We start from the raw sequence: 12,601 nt of genomic DNA on the forward strand, positions 1-12,601 counted from the left end.
TTTATTCCTACAGGTAACACCCAATTACAGGAATAATATCAAACTAACTAAACTAATTCATGACAGCAACTAAAAAGTATAAATATTTAAAAAACAAAAGTATTTATAACTAATTAAACATTAAACCAAATTTACAATGCAATTACAAATACTACAACTAGAATCTAAATTAATATCACATAAATGTGCAATTTTGTTGAATAAATTAGACATAGCCGAAACTGAAGAGCGAACTGAGATGTTTGTACGGCTAGAAATCAGTATAAAACAGAACTATATATTAAATCAATACAGTCTAATTTATTGTGAAATAAATTGTATAAAAGTTGATAATAAAAAAGAGATAACGATAATATCAAATTTGTCTTATTATCAACAGGCGGAATTATGTTTCAGACGCTCGATCCAGTGCTGCTGCGTCGATATTTTGATTACAAATATATTTTTCTTTTGGACTATATCAACATAATATAACATTTCAAGATCATAAATCTGTGTCTCCTGTGGTTGAAAAATTAATAAGGGCACCGAGTATTAGTATTTGAAGTAATATAGTAATATAGAAGTAGTTTTTTTACTAGCTGTAAACAGTCCTAGAGACGACCTTGTGGACCAGATCAAAGCGTCCCCGCTACTCACCGTAAAACACACCTTGCTTCAACTGGGGAATTGCATCCGTAAGATAAATTTCCGCATACTGCTTATTATATACGAAATGAATGTTTAACTGGTGTTAGAAGATGTTGGAAAATTGACTACACGTTTAGGTGATCATGCTTACGTTTTTATGATCAGAGGGCTTCATCGGTATTATTATCTTTCACATGTAGTAGTCCCTCTACAAAATCAAATAAACTTAAAAAAATGCCAGGAAATATGACTTAAAGTTGTTACAACAGTCAAAGATCTGCAAATCAGGCTGCGATCAATTCTTTAATTAAAGAATCAGAAGGATGAATTCAAAGGAAAAACTGAGATGTACTATAGTGGTTTTGTCATCAATAATAATTGAAGATAATTCCACTGTTGCAGAATGGGAACACATTAAAACATTCTATTTAATAGACAAAAAAAAAATGTACGAATCCGCCCAAAATTAACAGATATCATAAAATAAAGGTGTCATGGTTCAGGTGTTTAGTCAATAAGTAGGTGTCAAAATGGAGCAAAGTAAACATTTTACCCTCAGAAGCAGCAGATACAGGAGATTTACTTTTGTTCTTCGACATATTGTTTGACAGCCTAAATTGCAATGAGAAAGTTCCTTTTCTAGCAAAAGCTATAAAAAGTAAGTGGTGTTACTGCTACTGATATTGTAAATGGTATGCGTTTTTATGATGCCAAAAAGCACCAATATGTTAAAGTTCTGTAGCCTTTAAATTTAGCAAAAACGGTATAACGTTTTGTACAACTCAAAGATTGTTTACTGCAGAAATTGAAGTAATTTTTACCAAGGGCACTTAACCAAGGCTGCCTAGAAACATTTTTCTCGGATTTACGTGGACATTGACGGTATAATACGTCTTCTGACGCAGCTTATTTTATGTCTGCATTTAAGATCCTATTAGTTAATAATTTTGTCCAGCCACTGCCTAGGTGCTAATTGTGAACAACTGTGTCAAAAGCAACAATCGTATACATGCCTACCTGGGATTGTAAAAAAAATGCAAATTATAACTCACTGTTATTACGTGGTACAAAAATTGATCACATTCTGATGATAGAGGTACCATTCGATGTGATTGAAGCGAAATAATGTGTAATCATGCTCCGCTACAAAAGCTTGGTAGCCATTTATATTTTATTATTGAACAATCTTTGTCAAAATATTTTTTTATACCACGACACTGTCACAAAAGTAGTATTCGTATCATGCACCAACCAATATTGCTGAGATATTAGAATTTGTCTGTATTAAATTGCAACGAATATTGCGTAGGCAAAAAACTGTTTAATTAGTGTATTGTAGATTACACTTTTGGTACAAAGATAAGAAGATAATAAATTTGTACAATTCCTAAAAACACTCCATCAACTCTTATTGACCCTAGTAAGTTAACAGCGCAAACAGTAAAATTGTATGTAATATTTTTTTAGAACACTATCCTTTTGTACTAGTTTTTGTCCAGAATTTGAATATTTTTATCATAGGATGCGATAAACTAATTCAAAATGTCAGGATGTGTCCTTAAAGTCGAAAAAAACTAAAAGTAACGAAGAACTTAGAAATATGAAAAAATTAAAACCTGGAGATTGAGAAACTTTCTCTGCTTGAGCCAATCTCATCCGGAGATTGCCTATTTTCTTTCCCATCCTCATTTGTTTTACCGACCAATTCAACGCCATCGAATAAAACCTTTTGCAGCGGGGTGTCAACTGTGCTTGCCTGGTTGCATCAACACTGTGCAAAATGCCCCCTCGTTTTCTCGATGCTGCAAGACAGAAACAAACATAAGTTGATTTTTTGAATGTATGAATGAATTGATTAGTTTACAATTCTTTAAAAAATTCCTCCTGATACTTACATTTCATAGGCGGCGTTGTGCACGAATTATTTTGTGGAGGAGACAAACAAGTTTCATCTTCTACATCTGTAACAATGAAATGATGTTATAAATAATCAGATAATGAGTAGGTATTTCTAGATTCAATAAAAATGTAATTCATGTTTACTCACTTGGGATTACTGGTGATTGAATAAAATCACTAGTTACTGAGGCTGCTTCTTCAACCATTGACGTCAAATGGACGTCATCTTCCTCTTTCCCTTGTAGGACAACTGCAATACAAAAAGCTGTTCTTCAAAGTCTATTGAAAGTAATGAAAATGAACAATTTTACGCTGATATGCTTTTCGATGAAACAAAAGAAATTTCAAGGACTGCAGTACCGAGTATTCCCTCCGCTGGCAGTGAGAACACCTTGCAAACGACGAGGCATGCTTTGGATAAAATTTTGGATTACATTCAGCGGAAGATTGTTCCATTTCTGCACCACTATGTTGCGAAGACAGACAGATAACACCCAAAAAAAACTATGCTGATAATGGTTTTTAAGAATTTGGCTGGAGGACTCCTTTTTTGTCAAACGCTTATCGAAACAACAACATTTTTTTAAAGCAATCAGTTCGTAGAGTATGTTATATCGGAAAAAAATTACGGGGTGACCCGAATTTTATGCTCGGCAGTGTATATTTTTTATCGCTCATTACTTATTACTGATGACACTTTGTAATACAATTGTAATTGTTTGTACATACCTGCTGATAAACAAATATTCGGAAAAGCATCTCTACGAAGTCCCCGTCTTGTTCCAGGAACTTTGAAATCGGTAGAAAAATGTCTATCACACACATATTTGTTATAGAGTTCGCTTGGTTCCATGGAACTAAAAAGAGGCGCGTTGACATTTTCAATCCATTTTTTCAGCAGCTGTTCCTCTTTGGGAAAACGATGCCTTTTGGACACCTTGTCATGGCAGCACTACATTTATTTTTGTAAATAATCGTACCAGTGGCGGCTTGTCCATAAGGTCGTTGGGACAATGCCCCCCCAAATATTTTTACGAATAAAAACATTATTTTTTTATTACATATTACTCCATTTATTATTTAATAATTTATTTTTGATGATTTTTACCCTAAGCGAGGAATAGATCACGTCCAAGCGCGATATGTTAACTCCGCAAAAAGACCGAGGTTTCCGTGCAGTCGGATTTCAGATTCGACTCTACAGTCGCTTATGGAGGCTGATAGGATATGTGGAAACTGCATTTACGCAAGACAGAGATAGGCTTTAGCGCGATTCAACATATCAGACAAGGTACAGAATATCCTCGGCATACCTACAACGGTGTCGACGGCCCAAGACTGTCGCACGCTTCCGATTTCGTACCACCACCACTAACCGATTAATTATCACAGTGGAACAGTGGTTTTGTTACATATATTTTCTAAACATGGTCGGAAAGGTAATTTTGTGCTGAACAACTCTCAATATACCCACGTCGTCAAAAAAAAATATTCAAATTTTTATTGTCGTCCGGTGAACAATTAGAAAAATTAAGTGAATTCAAATTTTACATAAAAACGCGCAAGAAGCACTAAAAAATTGTTCCACAGATTTCTGTCGACAGATATTTAATTACGTCTACGATTAGATAACCTGCTTAGAATATGTAGAAGGATCTAACTCTTTATAAAAGCCTCAGGTATTCGGAAAGAATGGATATTTGGGTCTTTCTCTTAAATCTTTCTTCGACTTTCTTGATTTCTCGATGAAAAGATTATCAGCAAAAAAATTTAAATGAGACATAATTTATGGAACGTTTGTTTCCTAAAAATTCACTGATCACTAAGCTATTTAATTGATTCCCAAGTAAATTTTTCCGTATGATTCAAATAGGCGTAGAACATTTGATCCTTCATTCGAATTTCAGGTCCAATGAAAATTCCTAAATATAGAAAACGTACATATAATATGAAAACTGAAATTCACTGTAATATTTTAATTTTTACCTTGGTGTATGTTAGCAGCAGAAAACTTAGGAAATATTGTTTTCAGATGTTGAAATGCTTTCTCTCTTGTATTTCACTTGCATAAGAAGCACATATGCTTGGTATATCCAGATTGGAATCCAGTTACTAAAGCTACAATTTTTAAATCGTCTATCAAATTGCACTCAAACTTTTTGTCGTTAATACAGTTTAACAAGTGTTGAATATTCTCATATGTTTCTGCAGTTTGCATGGAGTATGCAATCGGCAGTACTAGATATTTATTCCCATTATGCAGTAGTACACCTTTAATTGGAACTACTTATGAAGAACAATCTCCAAAAAAAAATTTTTTTGACAACGTAGGCATAATGTCTTATTAGATAGTTATTCAGCACAAAATAACCTTTCAGAATGCTTGTAACAAGAAATTTTTCTAAAATTGTTCGACTGTGTTATGATTACGAACTGGCAAAACAGCATTTCCAGGAATTATCACATGCATTGATTTTGTCTTTTGTTGTACTGCAGTAGCAGTCTGTAGCTGGAACATTTTATAAGCAGTGCAACTTAGGATCAACTTTTTTAAATCTTATTTGACCCCCCAACCTCTAGAATCACGAGCCGCCACTGAATCGTACCCTCCATTTCGCTAATCCCTGAAAATAATTCTCTATAGGTATTGATATATTTTTAAATAATCTACTAAATGACAAAACAAACCTGAATGAACACATAGAAAAAAAGTACATTTTGTTACCTTACTGGAGTCATAACTTCATCAAGTTACAACATTGTCTTCTCGTTTGCTTACAATTCGTATTAAACACACACAACATGATTAGTTGTTACCCTAACAGTATTCAGTACCTGCAAAGGTGTTTTTGCCTAAATTACTGATATGGTGATGACACCTTTCATATACAGGGTGTCCCAGAATTCGCGCCATTCCCGTGAATGACATGTTCCCTGTCCCGAACTGTGCCGTAATTCGCAAAAAGAATTGTCCAGGCTTTAACCGTGTGAGAACTGGAAGGCGATTAAGTTGACCAATAGAGAGGCTGCTTTTATATCCGAACGTTTCTATGTTCAAAGTTACCTATGCCAAGAACAAAAAATCGGGTAATACTAAAGTTGAATGAATTTTTTCCGAATCCCCCTCCGTCAACAAAAGGAAACAGAAGTGTGGTTATAAATTTAATCATTTTGACAATTGTTTGTCATAAACTGTCACGAAGTTTATCACTGACCTGAAGAGACGCTTCTGCGCCAAAGATGACTGATTAATGTACACAGAGACGTCAAGGTTTACTTTAAGGCAAGTAGCATGGGACAGAAGTTATTTCTGCTGCCATTCTAGTTAAATTGTGTTTAACTGGGCTGTACATGTCATAAGAGAAGCTGTTTCATTTCATCGTAGGCAAATAATACATTTATTACTATTCTACATAGAGTAGCTACCGAAGAGCAGGTATTAGAAGTCATTTTCTTAGAGCCCCGTGAATAATCGTCGGCACCCAGACCAACATGTGTTTCACCGATTGTTACATCGAGCAAGAGAAGATCTTTTCAACCTAGTCGGAAAGGCCGTGCTGGGGCTCCACGGAATGTACGTGTAGGTGCTGAAGAGCAAGTGTTAGGAAACATGGAAGCGGATCCTAGGAGAAGTGTCCTCTACGTAGCGCAAATTAGTGGATGTTCAAGATCGACCACTCATCGTATCCTTCAAGAGAGAAGACTGCATCCTTACCATTACACGAGAGTGCAGCATCTGCGACCAACCGACTACCCGCGACGAGTACATTTTGCTCAATGGTTACTGCGACAAAATGAACTAAATCCTGATTTTACACGGCGCATTCTTTTCACCGACGAATGTTCATTTTCCCGAGAAGGAATGTTTAATGCACACAATTGGCATTTCTGGGCACACGAAAATCCACATCTCACTAGGGTGAGAGCATATCAGGAGCGATTTACTATTAATCTATGGGCTGGAATCATTGGTACTACTGTGGTAAAAATTTTAATGCATCTGATAAAATTATCAGATTACCTGATCGCCTTAATGGGGATGCATATGCTAATTTTCTACGACTAGAGCTTCCGGCATTGTTGGAAGACGTTCCTTTGAATGTACGGCGGAATATGTGGTTTCAGCACGACGGCGCTCCTCCACATAATTCGATACTTGTACGACGAACATTGAAAAGAGTATCGTCATAGGTGGATTGGGCGTAGCAGTACTAATATCTGGCCTCCTAGATCTCTAGACCTTTCTGCTTTGGACTTTTTTTTGGAATCAAATTAAAAATTACGTATATAGAGAACCCCTAGATATGTTAGAAGAACTGGAAGAGAGACTGCACGAAGCCTACGCTACAGTTACTCCTGAGATGTTACATAATACACAACACAACATAATTCAACGAGCTAGAACTTGCATTGAAGTTAATGGTGGTCATTTTGAGCACATTGTTTAATAACGTTACAGTACAACGATTCCAGCCCATAGATTAATAGTATTGCTCTTGATATGCTCTCACGTTAGCGAAATGTGGATTTTCGTTTGCCCAGAAGTGAATTGTGCGCATTAAATATTCCTTTTCGGGAAAATCAACATTCGTCGGCGAAAAGAATGTGCCGTGAAAAATCAGGATTTAGTTCATTTTGTCGCAGTAACCATATAGCAACATGCACTCGTCGCGCAGTCGGCTCGTCGCAGATGCTGCACTTTCGTCAATAGTAAGGATGCAGATTTTTCTCTGTAAGGATACGATGCATGATCGATCTTGAGCATCCAATCATTTGTGCCACTTGTTCTTCACCGTCTATGCGTATAATCCGTGGAGCCCCAGCACGGCTTTCCGCATAGGCTGAAAAGATCCATCTTCTTTTGCTGGATGCAACAAACGACGAAACACATGCTGGTCAAGGAGCCGATGATTGGGGAAAAGACCTGTATATTCGCGCACAGCAGTGGCTGCATAGCGTGTACATTCTCCATAAATTGTTTGTATTGTTCTTAAAAAAAATTGCAACTATTGTTATAATTTTTATTCGTATCTTTTCAATCTCTAGAAAGTATGTACTCACAACTTTAAAGAAACTGTCTTAAATCATCATGTGCAACATCAATATTATTCTTGAATAAGTCTCAGTTTTCAGTATCTCCCCCACATGATTGACACCACAGCAGATACCTATGATCTTAATACACCAGAGAAGTGGAGTCTCGTCTATTTTTTCGTTGCTTAGATTAGGTATCAGCAACAAAGCTGTTCAGTAAAAATTGATACTGTTTATTGAAAATCATAATCACTGATTAATCAAAAGCGATATTTATGTTTAAATACACTTAATAACGTTCTTTGAATGGACATGTGGTACTCTTTTTTAGAAATAACGATAAACTTAATATCAGGCATATGATGCATTCTGAAAATGTACTAATTTTCGTTAAAAAGAACAACACATTATTCACGGGGCTCTAAGAAAATCACTTCTAATACCTGCTCTTCGGTAGCTACTCTATGTAGAATAGTAATAAATGTATTATTTGCCTACGATGAAATGAAACAGCTTCTCTTATGACATGTACAGCCCAGTTAAACACAATTTAACTAGAATGGCAGCAGAAATAACTTCTGTGCCATGCTACTTGCCTTAAAGTAAACCTTGACGTCTCTGTGTACATTAATCAGTCATCTTTGGGGGCAGAAGCGTCTGTTCAGGTCAGTGATGAACTTCGTGACAGTTTATGACAAACAATTGTCAAAATGATTAAATTTATAACCACACTTCTGTTTCCTTTTGTTGACGGAGGGGGATTCGAAAAAAATTCATTCAACTTTAGTATTACCCGATTTTTTGTTCTTGGCATAGGTAACTTTGAACATAGAAACCACGGACCTAGATAAGAAGGACAAATGACTGTCAATCCCACGGCGTTAAAAACGTGGCTCCATTTAGTTTCCGTTATTTTTGGCGCGACCGCTAGAGGCGCCACCGAACACAAGCCCTAGTTTAATATGGAAGCTTATGGAAATTTGAACGTTTTTTTTAATTAATTTAATTCAAAAAAGATATAAAAACCTTATCAGGCGTAAAAGTTGTCTGGTTTGCAATAAATAAAATTCTAATTTATAGTTTAAGGTTACTTTTTAATTTAGAACAAGTAAAAAGTGCATTTAATGCTAGCAATGTGAATCCTTTTTGGAACTATTTTGTTAATTAAAAGATACTGCGTCTCAAATATTCTTCTAAAAAATATGACGTTCCTCAACTTCAGTGCAAGTGGAAAAGGTCACAATTTTATGTCACACAAATTAAAAAATATACACTTTAAAGACACATTTCAGGAATCTGCTAGTTCAAAGCTAAGTACTACGTAATTTAACTTGTTTTTTTAAAGGCTGAGATTTCCGCCAATGCAAATGTCTGATGACATAAATTTCTCCAAGGTGTCCTCAAACAAATTCACATTCCTTCGAATCTGTTCAAGGTTACATTCGATATTCACTTCCACCCGATTTACAAAAAAATTTAACTGAAAATTTTCATTCACTAAAACATGTTGCACGTTTGGCTTTTGTGTTTTGATAACTGTTTTTGAAAACATTACATTTTTAGTGTCACCCTCTATGTATGTGGTAACCTCACAAAAAGAAGGCAATCGAAATGGTATATTTACATCCAACAAATGCTTAAAAGGGTTTTTAATTACGTCTAGGTCTTTGATTAATTATCTACAGGTTCCAAATTTTCAAGATGCTCCATTTTTGCCCTTTCCGATGGAATTTCATGTCTTTCGATTATCCTCCTTTTCGATACTGTTGTTGTCAAATAACCAGGACAATTGGGAAATATTGTTGGTATTGCCCCATGTTTTAATTTTGGACGCTTATACGGAATTTAAATCTGAAATGTAAGCATTAGGTACTCAATACGTTCATCTAATGTACTTACCGAACCAGACTTCCATTCCTTAATTATCTCTGGCGAAGTAAAATGTCTTTCACACACAACGTCATGGGATGTGAGATCTCCTCTAGGTATTTTTCTTTATCAGATAATAGATTTTCATCATGTGGAGCACGAAATAACGAAAATTTACCTGTTTCACCTTTGTAACCTGTACAAACCACTGCCACTTCTTGTCGTCATCTTCGTTTGTCACTTTCCATTAATTGCCTGATACATCTTTTATTAACTGTGGTTAATAAGAATTACCAAGTTTTTGTCATATATTAAAAATATTTGGTGAAACAATAATAACACCGCTTTACTTCAATGGAAAACAAGGGCTAGTAACACGCAGCGCCACCACGGAAATAAAACGGAGCCATCCGAACTACACAGTACAATGTCCTTCATATTTTAGTCCGTGATAGAAACGTTCGGATATAAAAGCAGCCTCTCTATTGGTCAACTTAATCGCCTTCCAGTTCTCACACGGTTAAAGCCTGGACAATTCTTTTTGCGAATTACGGCACAGTTCGGGACAGGGAACATGTCATTCACGGGAATGGCGCGAATTCTGGGACACCCTGTATACCATTGTATATATGTATTAGTCAAAAAAGTAGTTTTTCTATGTGTTCGGTTTCTCTTGTCAAGTATTATGATAATTATAACTTACCAAAATATACCAAATACGAGTGCAAAACTATTATCTGCTTGTAGAATGTAAACTCAAGAAAGCTTAGAATTCGAAAGTTCAAGTGTTCAAAACGAAATCACAAGACGAAAAGACAAAATACCGTTCAGTAGAACTTTCTCCAAATTTGCTTGTTTAAAATGATTCATCAACCAAAATCGACATGCGTATCGCTCACTGTGCAATTTTAATTAGCAACAGCGCCCCATATCGGACGCCAGAGTAACATTTAGTAGAGACGCAAACCACTGAAATTTTGTTTGCGCTCTCTCCATAAGACTTTCTTGTCTAAAGTGTGTGGTCTGTGATTAGTAGTGACAACTAGCGTTGGAAATGTTCGGATGATCCTGATATTCGGATTGTACGGAATCGGATGAATGCAATATTCGTAATAATCATCCGGTTCCGAATTCGTACGTGAGCGTCCGATTTACCGAGTGGTCCGAGTACCCAGAGTCCAGATACCGACTCAGAATTCGCTTACGGTTACGTTTCTTTAGTACTGAACGCAAAGGGCCATTTCTGGAGTCCCCCAGCCCCTAGCGTTGGACCGTTGAGCCGATGAAAGAAAAATATTCTTGAGTAAAATGTCAAGATTATTTTAAATTTTAGATAATTTTTTTATAAAAATCGCTCGAGTTAGCGCAGCAAACGAGAAGAATTTGAAACAATTTGATTTTTCATATATTTGAAACTAAAAAAATTCATATTTCCGAACTTTCATCACATTAACAACGTACTTGTTAATAAAAATATTATCTATCTAAATTTTCATCCCTCGGTAATTCCGTATTCTCTTTCCGATTCCGAACGACAGTTGTCCGTGTTCCGTGTACCACTCTCGCGTAACATTTATTCCGAATCCGTTTCTTTCGGGCATATTCGGCTTCACCCGAATATTTCTGTATTCGGAATAAACGAATATTTTAATACGTACTCTCACATCACTAAGTGACACCTGAATGACAGCTTATGTTGCGGGGGTTGTTTACATTTTAATGTTTTTCGTCCACGCAGAATAGAGAACTCACAACATTATAATGGAGTGTTTGGTGGCGAGCGTTGATCACATAAAGTTTGATATAGAAGTGGCCCTAGATGAACAATTCGGAGCCTTACCTCTTCCCTTTTCGGGAATGGACAGTGAGTGAGGTTATGTTGACATGTCGTGTTATTAAATATTTTAAATTTTAGAATCAATCGCAGCCGTGTGCCAGTTTTATTCTTCCCCAATAGGATGCCAGAAAGGACCCCAATGCCCTTTTCGACATGTTCGAGGCGATAGAACTATAGTGTGTAAACATTGGCTTCGAGGTTTGTGCAAGAAAGGAGATCAGTGTGAATTTTTACACGAGTATGACATGACAAAAATGCCAGAATGCTACTTCTATTCGAGGTTTAACGCTTGTCATAATAAAGAGTGTCCATTTCTTCATATTGACCCAGAAAGTAAAATTAAAGACTGTCCATGGTATGATCGTGGATTTTGTCGGCATGGACCACATTGTAGACACAGGCATGTTAGAAGGGTTTTATGCACGAATTATTTAGCTGGATTTTGTCCAGATGGGCCTAACTGTAAATATATGCATCCACGTTTTGAACTTCCTGCACCACCAGATCAGGTTCAAAAAGATAAAAAAGCGGCGCCGGTTATTATTTGTCACTTTTGTAATGAACATGGTCATAAGGCTATACATTGCAACAAAATGAATAGTGATAGTAATAAGGATGGACAGTCGGATGATCATAAAAAGCATGATAGTAATTATGAACCTCAAAATTCATTTTTGCAAAAGATGCTTCCAAAGAAGCTTGAAGATGTTACGTGTTACAAATGTGGGACGAAAGGTCATTATGCCAATAGGTGTCCTAAGGGACATTTAGCTTTCTTGTCACAGGCTAAAAATAATCAAGATGGACAAGGTGATCAATAAATACGTTATTATTCTAGGTGTAAATAATATTGTAAGTTATTAAATAAATGTAAAGGTGAACATTCAAAATACACGATTTTTACAAGTATCTTTATTTTTCCATCTTGTACATTTATGAACAACACATTTATGGTTATTAGTTACAATTTAACAAAAATAATTCGGATTTTCAACACATTTATAATCTGCTGTTAAATTAACATTGTTATATCTATGTTTAGAACAAAATAGAAGCATGAAATGCTTAACTTTAACAATCATGCTCCATGGCACAGCAATAACATGTATAAAATATGATTAATAATGGTCCTGGATTGTTCACGTGATAAAATAACAGACTGAGAAAAAAAGAAGACAATCCAGAACCCAAAACAAAAGGAAAATATTACATCACATGAACAGATTGTCACTAGCTAGTATAAGGGATATGTCCACACAATTATAACATTTAGAAACGAATATCGTCCATAGAGTAATTATATTAAAGAGGATTGTCGCGTTTCAATGTTAG

General features: G+C 35.7%; 2 protein-coding genes and 1 long non-coding RNA gene across 4 annotated transcripts; 1 reads left to right on the forward strand and 2 right to left on the reverse strand.

Moving 5' to 3' along the window:
- Positions 1–149: 149 nt before the first annotated feature.
- On the reverse strand, positions 150–4,364 carry LOC135135188 (uncharacterized). 2 transcript variants are annotated; one of them, XM_064064192.1, is made up of 5 exons: positions 3,259–4,061; positions 2,678–2,779; positions 2,526–2,591; positions 2,247–2,432; positions 150–838 (listed from the first exon to the last, which is right to left on the reverse strand). In XM_064064192.1, the coding sequence occupies exons 1-5, from the start codon at positions 3,380–3,382 to the stop codon at positions 792–794; spliced, it is 525 nt and encodes a 174-aa protein (XP_063920262.1). In that variant the 5' UTR covers positions 3,383–4,061; the 3' UTR covers positions 150–791. The 2 variants fall into 2 exon arrangements, with proteins under 2 accessions (XP_063920262.1, XP_063920261.1); XM_064064191.1 differs by lacking the exon at positions 150–838 and having other exon boundaries at positions 1,937–2,432; positions 3,259–4,364.
- Positions 4,365–8,744: 4,380 nt separating this feature from the next.
- Positions 8,745–10,248, reverse strand: LOC135135205 (uncharacterized). The gene is made up of 3 exons (XR_010281466.1): positions 10,136–10,248; positions 9,463–10,043; positions 8,745–9,414 (listed from the first exon to the last, which is right to left on the reverse strand). It is a non-coding gene; the product is annotated as an uncharacterized LOC135135205 (long non-coding RNA).
- An 831-nt stretch (positions 10,249–11,079) lies between these two features.
- LOC135135127 (cleavage and polyadenylation specificity factor subunit 4) lies at positions 11,080–12,178 on the forward strand. The gene is made up of 2 exons (XM_064064124.1): positions 11,080–11,296; positions 11,348–12,178. The coding sequence occupies exons 1-2, from the start codon at positions 11,194–11,196 to the stop codon at positions 12,088–12,090; spliced, it is 846 nt and encodes a 281-aa protein (XP_063920194.1). The 5' UTR covers positions 11,080–11,193; the 3' UTR covers positions 12,091–12,178.
- Positions 12,179–12,601: the final 423 nt, after the last annotated feature.

Source organism: Zophobas morio, unplaced genomic scaffold (genome assembly GCF_036711695.1).
Source record: "Zophobas morio isolate AGI-343-1 ecotype UQ-CSIRO unplaced genomic scaffold, CSIRO_AGI_Zmor_V1 ptg000024l, whole genome shotgun sequence".
Classification (NCBI taxonomy): domain Eukaryota; kingdom Metazoa; phylum Arthropoda; class Insecta; order Coleoptera; family Tenebrionidae; genus Zophobas; species Zophobas morio.

Coding starts and splice junctions, on each gene's coding strand:
- LOC135135127 (XM_064064124.1), top strand. CDS start 11,194: ATGGAGTGTTTGGTGGCGAGCGTTGATCACATAAAGTTTGATATAGAA. Junction 11,297..11,347: donor TCCCTTTTCGGGAATGGACA/GTGAGTGAGGTT, acceptor TTTAAATTTTAG/AATCAATCGCAGCCGTGTGC.
- LOC135135188 (XM_064064191.1), bottom strand. CDS start 3,382: ATGGAACCAAGCGAACTCTATAACAAATATGTGTGTGATAGACATTTT. Junction 2,592..2,677: donor TCAATCACCAGTAATCCCAA/GTGAGTAAACAT, acceptor TCATTGTTACAG/ATGTAGAAGATGAAACTTGT. Junction 2,433..2,525: donor CACAACGCCGCCTATGAAAT/GTAAGTATCAGG, acceptor TCTGTCTTGCAG/CATCGAGAAAACGAGGGGGC.